General features: G+C 41.6%; 1 protein-coding gene across 1 annotated transcript; it reads left to right on the top strand.

Annotated features, from left to right (window-relative positions):
* Positions 1 to 1,466: 1,466 nt before the first annotated feature.
* On the top strand, positions 1,467 to 2,408 carry LOC136747069 (olfactory receptor 6N1-like). The gene has a single exon (XM_066700024.1). The coding sequence runs from the start codon at positions 1,467 to 1,469 to the stop codon at positions 2,406 to 2,408; it is 942 nt and encodes a 313-aa protein (XP_066556121.1).
* Positions 2,409 to 10,489: the final 8,081 nt, after the last annotated feature.

The following is a 10,489-nucleotide window of genomic DNA, read 5'->3' as shown; positions in this document are numbered from 1 at the left end:
TTTTAATTGCTATGGAAAAAAAGGTTTGTGTTATTTAATGAATATGAGTGCTGTAACAGATAATGTTCATTACAGTACAAATACTGTTTAAGAGACCTGGATATCCCATGTGATTCATTATCCAGCAGCAGACAAACAGTGTTCCATAGTTTAATTAAATAGATCTGGTTCCTAACAACATATTACCATGGTGAAATAATTCTCATGTGTTTGGATTTACACTATATCTTACAACAGCATTTGGGATGGCACAGAACTGGTCTGCTGTATGAACAGGAACATCGCATTTTATACAGGAGGAGGTACTATCAAAAGACATTACTCTTTTCTTGAGACCATAATAGAAGGAGTCAATTTTCATTTTCTGAAAATCTACAAAGACTTGAGAACTATACATACTATAATACTTAGGCACAATGCCTTAGTTATTTTAATAAATTCATTGCAAATGCTTTTTAAATTAAAGTTCTGGCTTAGTCATCTGACTCTAGCCTACTGAACATAAAGCTGTTTGGTGTCCAGGACACTTTTGGACGGTAGACATGTACATTGAAATCAGGTATTATTTACACCACTGCTAATTTGATCACTGTTGCACTGCACTTAAACAGTGTTGTTAGCAGTCTCTGTTTCTCTCCTGTTCATTCATATTCAATTGCATGTAAATGCTAACATGCAAGTTCTCTGCCAATCGATTTATTAACGTTGATCAACAGCTCTTCACTCAATGGTAAGAATACTGAAGAATGTTGTTGGAGTTATTGGTTTGCTACGCATTGTAATAAGCACCAATATGCATCTCATTATACCAATATAGGTATAATGTATAATTGTCATGCTAATATATTTAACTTTAAAGGCAACCCTCAAAGCACTTCCTGTCTGAAAGTGTCCTGGTGGCAGTGGAGTTATAGGGTCACCATACTCTCACCTCACTGACATGAACTTGACATGAGGGTTAAAAGGAAGGCTAAGTAGCATTAACATGTAAGGGATGACACTGCTACTGATACATGACTAAGGTTGTGTGATGGACAGTCTACAGTTTACACAGTTGTGCTAACAAAGGAGAAGGTCTGCAGCAAAATGACAACAAATCACATTTCAGAAGTGTTGTATTAACCTGTATTCTCTGATCATTTTAAATTACTATGTGTAACTTAACTATTATTTTTCTTTGAAAACCATTATAATCTGTCAATTCTAATCAATTCCAAGACAATGTTTTTACACCAATGCACTGACAGTATTCTATCTTTTTGCAAGAAATGTGTTTGAACTAACATCATATATATGTACCCTAAGCAGTACCCTCACCCTGGGTAAGAAAACTTAGGAAGTGTCTCTGTCTTTGCTGGAGTTCTCAAAGACACAACAAATCCAACCCAAAACATATAACATGTTTGTGTATGTGACCTTAGCAACTAAATATTTTCTTCACTAGGTCTACCTGATACCAGAATGCCATGGAAAACACCTCACACACGACGTCACTCTTATTGACAGGATACAAAGAAACTGGGGATTTGCAATATTTATATTTTATAATAATACTTCTAATGTACATGCTAACAGTAGCTGCTAACACAGTTATTATTTGTGTGATTTGTGTGGAGAGCAGTCTTCATGAGCCCATGTACATGTTCTTATGCAGTTTACAGGTTAACGGTTTGTATGGGAGTACTGCTCTGTGCCCTGCTCTTTTAGTCAATATTTTATCTGACATTCATGACATTTCTCACACAGCGTGTCTAATGCAAATATATTGTTTGCACACATATGGTATATGTGAGTATTTGACATTAGCTGTGATGGGGTATGACAGATATGTTTCTATTTGTCACCCATTTCACTACAGCACCATTATGTCTCCATCAAGAGTATATAAACTTATAGCCATGACTTGGCTTCTTCCCTTTGCTGCAACTACAGTAACAGTAATTTCAACTAGTCAACTGCCATTGTGCAAAAAAATAATTGAAAAGGTCTATTGTGACAACTATTCAGTAGTCAAACTTGCTTGTGTCGACATCACTGTTAACAACATTCTAGCTTCATTTTTCAATGTTGTTTTTATTATTCCCCTGCTTCTCCTCATTCTCTATTCATACGTACAGATCCTCAGAATCTGTTTAAAATCATCTGCAGCATCACGATCTAAAGCTCTGAACACCTGCGTTCCCCATTTAGTGACTGTCATCAATTTCTTTGTTGCTTCTTTGTTTGAACTGTTTCAGAGTAGATTTCATATGGAGCACGTTCCTCTAGTCATCCGGGTTCTTCTTTCTGTATACTTTCTCATCTTACCTCCTTTACTAAACCCAATTATCTATGGATTAAGAAGTAAAAAACTCAGAGAAAAAACTAAAAAATTACTCTATCATAAACTGATATGGCCAATCCTATAATACTCATCCACAATGGGTATCCACAATGTGTTTGCCATTCCAAGAGCACTCTATGTCATTTCAAAGGGCACAATTACAGACTTACATTTTAAAAGTAATATAATTGTTAAATACTTGGCATCCAAAACAATATAAGGCGACCACATTAAAGTATAGACATTTGGTAAAGGTTTTATTTTTTCAATAGCATTTTTTCTTGGCTTAATCTCAGATACTTTCCCTCCCTACTCATCGTGTTCAGGCTATATGTATTTTATGGATATTTGTTGGAATTTGATTAACATTAAATTGACAAATGTTTTTCTTTTAATTTTTTATAGAAATATGGTAAATCATGTTTCTCATGTATATTGCTGTTAGAATAAAAATACTAAATAAAACAATACAAAAACAATCAAACAACAACAACAAACATGTTTTCTTTATCTCATTATTATTATTATTTTTCATTAGAAGTTAAAATAGTCCTGTGATTAATAGGACAATATCTGGATATCCCTGATGATTGATCACCCAGTGTTAGCAAGAGGAAATTAGTTTTACATAGTGTTACATGATACTAGAAGTGTTTATTTATCACCATTCAGACACTGTGGTAAAGATATTCTCCTGGGTCCTGATTCACACTATATCTTACATCAGCTTGCTGGAGAGCACAGAACTGCCTTCGTCTATTCATCGGACAGGAGCATCTCACTGTACAGAGGAGCAGGTACCATCACATGACTCGACTCTCCTTGAATTGTTGGTTTTAAGGGGCCTGTGTGTGTGAATTTATCTGTATACAGTGAGGGAAAAAAGTATTTGATCCCCTGCTGATTTTGTACGATTGCCCACTGACAAAGAAATGATCAGTCTATAATTTTAATGGTAGGTGTATTTTAACAGTGAGAGACAGAAAAACAACAAAAAAATCCAGAAAAACAAACGCATTTCAAAAAAGTTATAAATTGATTTGCATGTTAATGAGTGAAATAAGTGTTTGATCCCCTATCAATCAGCAAGATTTCTGGCTCCCAGGTGTCTTTTATACAGGTAACGAGCTGAGATTAGGAGCACTCTCTTAAAGGGAGTGCTCCTAATCTCAGCTCGTTACCTGTATAAAAGACACCTGTCCACAGAAGCAATCAATCAATCAGATTCCAAACTCTCCACCATGGCCAAGACCAAAGAGATGTCCAAGGATGTCAGGGACAAGATTGTAGACCTACACAAGGCTGGAATGGGCTACAAGACCATCGCCAAGCAGCTTGATGAGAAGGTGACAACAGTTGGTTCGATTATTCGCAAATGGAAGAAACACAAAATAACTGTCAGTCTCCCTCGTTCTGGGGCTCCATGCAAGATCTCACTTCGTGGAGTTGCAATGATCATGAGAACGGTGAGGAATCAGCCCAGAACTACACGGGAGGATCTTGTTAATGATCTCAAGGCAGCTGGGACCATAGTCACCAAGAAAACAATTGGTAACACACTACGCCATGAAGGACTGAAATCCTGCAGCGCCCACAAGGTTCCCCTGCTCAAGAAAGCACATGTACAGGCCCGTCTGAAGTTTGCCAATGAACATCTGAATGATTCAGAGGAGAACTGGGTGAAAGTGTTGTGGTCAGATGAGACCAAAATTGAGCTCTTTGGTATCAACTCAACTCGCTGTGTTTGGAGAAGGAGGAATGACCCCAAGAACACCATGCCCACCGTCAAACATGGAGGTGGAAACATTATGCTTTGGGGGTGTTTTTCTGCTAAGGGGACAGGACAACTGCACCGAATCAAAGGGACGATGGATGGAGCCATGTACCGTCAAATCTTGGGTGAGAACCTCCTTCCCTCAGCCAGGGCATTGAAAATGGGTCGTGGATGGGTATTCCCGCATTACAATGACCCAAAACACACAGCCAAGGCAACAAAGGAGTGGCTCAAGAAGAAGCACATTAAGGTCCTGGAGTGGCCTAGCTAGTCTCCAGACCTTAATCCCATAGAAAATCTGTGGAGGGAGCTGAAGGTTCAAGTTGCCAAACGTCAGCCTCGAAACCTTAATGACTTGGAGAGGATATGCAAAGTGGAGTGGGACAAAATCCCTCCTGAGATGTGTGCAAACCTGGTGGCCAACTACAAGAAACGTCTGACCTCTGTGATTGCCAACAAGGGTTTTGCCACCAAGTACTAAGTCGAAGGGGTCAAATACTTATTTCCCACATTAACATGCAAATCAATTTATAACTTTTTTGAAATGCGTTTTTCTGGATTTTTTTGTTGTTAATCTGTCTCTCACTGTTAAAATACACATACTATTAAAATTATAGACTGATCATTTCTTTGTAAGTGGGCAAACGTACAAAATCAGCAGGGGATCAAATACTTTTTTCCCTCACTGTATTAGACATATTTTGTAAGTATTTATATTTTGTCAAAATTATTTAACAATATTAAAACGGCATAGTTTATATATTACAGATATATTGAAAATATAATTTTAAACACATTTTCACAATATATGATTTCTAAATATGTCACATGCCATGGGTGTACTGGCACAGGAACACCCTAACCAAGGACTACGCCACTCAGATTTTTACCCTTTTCAAACCTACACCCTCCCCCGCACAGGACGTCTGGATCTCGGCACACCAGCAGGACACCAGGTAAGGATCAGTACAACAAGATTTTACAGTTAATACACAGAAATGAAGAAAACCAATTACGCAGCACAATACTTGAAAAAGGGGATGCAAATTCAATTTAATGACTACGATAAAACCTAATAAGAAAAGACCTCTATTAAAACTATAAAACTAATATCCCTAACTAAAACTAAGCATTTCCCCTATAGCGGCCAGAAGGAAACATCACTGAAACATCTGTAAACACATAGCACACCTAGCTCACGTTAAAGTTCATGTCAAAAGATAGCTGTCAAGGAAGATGCATCGAATTCATTCCATCTCCAATCTATCCCTCTCAAATAACCCTACAAGTCGATCACGCTCCCTTCGTTGGTACTGCTACTCCTCTACTTCTCCTCCTGGAAAGCAGAGTTTGAATTACAGGGGGGATTGGGGGGGTTAACCCCCCTAATTAAGACGTGGACCACCCCGAAAGTGGCAAAAATAAAAGTTTGGGTGGTTCGAAATATAAATATAACATAAAATGCTGTCTGGTCCTCCGATGACCCCCCTTAACTGGTCATTAACTGGTCCTTACGGGCAGTTTCTTTGGTGTTATGCCGAATTCAGTGCCCCTACGAGTCATGTGTCCCTGGTTAATTTGCGCATGATAATTTATGAATACATTTTCTTAGCACAGGGTCAAATTACACAAAACATACATATTTTACAGTAAGAGAAGATCAAATGCACAATAAGCGCTGTGGACAGTGATGCGCTTTGCGAGCAATCACACGCCAGCAGTGCTGACAATGTATTATTATTATGTATTTGTTAGCAGACGCTAACTGAAGGTGACTTTCAAAACATAAGAGCGTTGTTGTGGTCTCTGGCAACAGGGACAATGCAACAGTGATTTGGGACCATCATCCCAGACTTCATCAATAAGCAGAATTTCCCATCAAACCATTAACATCACCTGAGATAGTCTGACAGTTTATTGATTTGCCCCCAAAACAAGCCGCATTCATAATAAATAGGCTAGCCTACAGTCATTGTTTTTTAAACAAGAATAAAAGTAAAAATATGCCACACAATGAATGAAAATGTAGCCACTCATACAAAGTATATTCATAATGAATGTCTGAAATAGCAAATCAGTGTAAATCCCTTAATGCATAAATACAAATAAATAAAAATAAAAGGCTGAGTTATCTTTGCATATTTGTACAGCTGTATTTTCGTTTCTGCTTGTCTATATGTGATGTCGCATTTTTGTTTTGTTTTGTTTTTTACAATGTATCTGTGCTGTGTGTAGATGCTGAATGAGTTTAATTTTGATGGTTAAATAGGGTTTCAAAGACAGTAGTAAAGCTTGCAAATTAAGGACGCAGTCCACCATGGTGCTGATTATTATTGCCGTGTGTTTCTCCACTTCTATTTCGTGCTTGGGAATGCCCACATCCAGTGACGTCTCTGTCTCTTGGTCCCTCTGCTGGCTAGTGCGCTCTCTCTCGGTCCGGCTAGTGCGCTCTTTCTCTCTCTCTTGGTCCTTCTGGTGCTCTCTCTCTCTCATTCCGTCTACCGGCTGGTGCGCTTTCTCTCTCGTTCCGTCTGCCGGCTGGTGCACTCTCTCGGCTGGGGTACCAGGGTACAGAAGACAGGGGTCTGCGGCTCCTGGGTACACGGCCCTTCCCACCCATCCATGGGCCCCCGAGTGAGCGGTCAGGGAAACTTGAGCTCGTGGGGATGCCTATCTTCCCCGCACTGCCACAGGCACACGCAGTGGTCAGGACAAACACCCATCTTCTGCTCACCAGCTCTTCCGCTGGCTCGACCCTGGGGCATAGGCTGGTTACTCACCCCCTCTTCCACTGCCTCTCTTCCCTGCCCTCACTTCAAACATTCCCCTGGTCCCTCTCCTGCCCAGAGAGAGCCACCGCCTTCTCCCCTCCATCTATCGTGGCTCATGCTCTGTCTCTCACTGCCCCTTCTCCGATCTGGGTTCCCCTTTGCAACTGTGGGGCCCGGTTTTTATCACCCAAAATGGTTCGTGGCGCAGCTGGAAATAATCAGTCATAAGTGCTACAGTCACTCCAAGGGCTGACAGGACAAGCTCGTTGTGAAAAAAACACCATGTAATAATAGAAATCAACAATAAAGCAATTAGTGAAAACTAAATTTGAATAAGGTATTTAAACAAAAATACACAAAGTGCAAAAAAACATACATTTAGAATAAAACAATAAAGAAAAATAAAGAATCAAAAACGAGCCATCACTATATGTAACATATATTCTGTGTATAAATATATATTTTACAAAATCTATTAACAATGTTTTTGGTATGGGTTGATCTGTATGTCCTGCGTAACAATGGTTCTTTCACTTATAAGTGTTCGACTATCAAGACAAACAATAAATCAGACATAATTAAAGCAATTTAACCAATTATTTACATGAAAAAGAAAAATCAACAACAGGCACTGTAAGCAGCACTAGAGGTCAGGTTTGGAGTCTATCAGGAATGCACACTCCAGATTTAGAGTGAAATATACTTGAGTAAGATTGTGCTCATTACTTAACACAGGGCTGGATTAAACCATCACTGAGCTTTAGGTTGACAATCCCTTAGAGGGAAACTTCCTAAAATTATGGTTGCGAATGCAACCCCGATTATCTGAAAAAGGAAGCACTGCCCAAGGGCGAGGGGTTTCTGCGCACTTCCATAGGAACCAGATCCAAAACGTCACTCTATCAAAGCTACTGCGCCCATCACTCAGAACAGGTCCCTTCCCACTTCATGTTCTATAAAATGTGACGTCAGCGCAGGTTTTGCCGGGAGCTAGGACTTCTGCAGACCTTGCAACCCTTGGGCAGTGCTTCCTTTTTCAAATAACCGGGGTTGCATTCGCAACCTATTGTTATCTTTCAAGTCGGAAGCACTGCCCAAGGGGGAGGGGTTGCTGTATAACAAAACTGTCACAAGGGAGGAGGCAGCGAGCTGTTTAACACATACTATATATATATATATATATATATATATATATATATACACTCACCTAAAGGATTATTAGGAACACCATACTAATACTGTGTTTGACCCCCTTTCGCATTCAGAACTGCCTTAATTCTACGTGGCATTGATTCAACAAGGTGCTGAAAGCATTCTTTAGAAATGTTGGCCCATATTGATAGGATAGCATCTTGCAGTTGATGGAGATTTTGTGGGATGCACATCCAGGGCACAAAGCTCCCGTTCCACCACATCCCAAAGATGCTCTATTGGGTTGAGATCTGGTGACTGTGGGGGCCAGTTTAGTACAGTGAACTCATTGTCATGTTCAAGAAACCAATTTGAAATGATTCGACCTTTGTGACATGGTGCATTATCCTGCTGGAAGTAGCCATCAGAGGATGGGTACATGGTGGTCATAAAGGGATGGACATGGTCAGAAACAATGCTCAGGTAGGCCGTGGCATTTAAACGATGCCCAATTGGCACTAAGGGGCCTAAAGTGTGCCAAGAAAACATCCCCCACACCATTACACCTCCACCACCAGCCTGCACAGTGGTAACAAGGCATGATGGATCCATGTTCTCATTCTCTTTACGCCAAATTCTGACTCTACCATCTGAATGTCTCAACAGAAATCGAGACTCATCAGACCAGGCAACATTTTTCCAGTCTTCAACTGTCCAATTTTGGTGAGCTTGTGCAAATTGTAGCCTCTTTTTCCTATTTGTAGTGGAGATGAGTGGTACCCGGTGGGGTCTTCTGCTGTTGTAGCCCATCCGCCTCAAGGTTGTACGTGTTGTGGCTTCACAAATGCTTTGCTGCATACCTCGGTTGTAACGAGTGGTTATTTCAGTCAAAGTTGCTCTTCTATCAGCTTGAATCAGTTGGCCCATTCTCCTCTGACCTCTAGCATCAACAAGGCATTTTCGCCCACAGGACTGCCGCATACTGGATGTTTTTCCCTTTTCACACCATTCTTTGTAAACCCTAGAAATGGTTTTGCGTGAAAATCCCAGTAACTGAGCAGATTGTGAAATACTCAGACCAGCTCGTCTGGCACCAACAACCATTCCAGGCTCAAAATTGCTTAAATCACCTTTCTTTCCCATTCAGACATTCAGTTTGGAGTTCAGGAGATTGTCTTGACCAGGACCACACCCCTAAATGCATTGAAGCAACTGCCATGTGATTGGTTGGTTAGATAATTGCATTAGTGAGAAATTGAACAGGTGTTCCTAATAATCCTTTAGGTGAGTGTATATATACAGAGTGGGGTACAGGCTAGACACATGCACCACTGCAACAAAATGCACAATGAACGAACTATATACTGGGCAGCCTCGTAAGGCAACGTACCTGAAGGCCACATGACATATCCTGGGAACACATTGACAGACCTCCAGGAGCAGCTCGTGTTGGTGCTCGACTGGAAGGCATAGTCTGGTGGAAGGGAAGACACAGTTCAAATAGCTCCATCAGGATACACTTAACAGGGGCAGACTGGGAGAGGTAATCAGGAGACAGAGCCCATAGGCTAATGGGGCTCAACTGCAGCCAACACCGGGTTCCCAATAGAAGGGACCGGTCCCGTCACTTCCAACCTGTAGAACTGGGCAAATGTAAGCGGCGAGGCCCAAGCTAAAGCCACACAAATGTCTGCTAAGGGGGCATCTTGAAAAAGGGCCCACAATGTGGCAACACCTTGAGTCGAGTGGGCCACCAGGTGTTCAGGCACCGGGGTCCCAGTGGACTCGTAGGCCATGGTAAATGTGTCCACAATCCAATGCGAGAGGTGCTGCTTTGAAAGCGCCTGGTCCTGTGTCCGCGCTCCATAAGACACAAGCAATTGGTCTGAGCGCCAAATGTCCTTAGTGCATTCCAAATAGCACCTGGGGGCCTGCACAGGGCAGAGCAGGTGAAGCCGACTCTCTTGCTCCGAAGCGAAGGGAGGAGGATGAAAAGCTATCAACTTGTTGACATGAAATGGAGACAGTACTTTCAGGAGGAACGCAGGGTTTAGGCTGTAGCGTCACCCTGGAGCCATCTCCCGCAAAACGGACACGAGATGGGTGTATGGACAGGGCGTGTAACTCGCTAACGCGTTTTGCAGAGGTGATCACCAGCAATGACACAGTCTTAAGTGACACCGCCAGATACACTTTGAGCGTGGATGGGAAACTGTAATATGACCCCAATGGGGCAATTCATTGGGTCTTGACCACCGTCTTGGCACCAGGTGCTAAACGTCCACCAGCAGTAGGAATACTGCGACCTTGTAGAGGGAGCTCTCGCCGACTGAATAGTGGCTACTACCATGTCTGACAGACCCCAGGCAATCAATCGCTCCCGCTATGGGCCAGGCAAAGAGCTGGAGGAAGCCCGGATTGGGGTGACAAAACGTGCCATGCACCTGGGACAAGAAGTCCGCTCTCACTGGGAGCTGCCAAGGCTCTCCG

This window comes from Amia ocellicauda, chromosome 3, assembly GCF_036373705.1.
Source record: "Amia ocellicauda isolate fAmiCal2 chromosome 3, fAmiCal2.hap1, whole genome shotgun sequence".
NCBI classification, from domain to species: Eukaryota; Metazoa; Chordata; class Actinopteri; order Amiiformes; family Amiidae; genus Amia; species Amia ocellicauda.
Note: the sequence above shows the minus strand (reverse complement) of the source record. Positions and strands in the feature narration are given on the sequence as shown.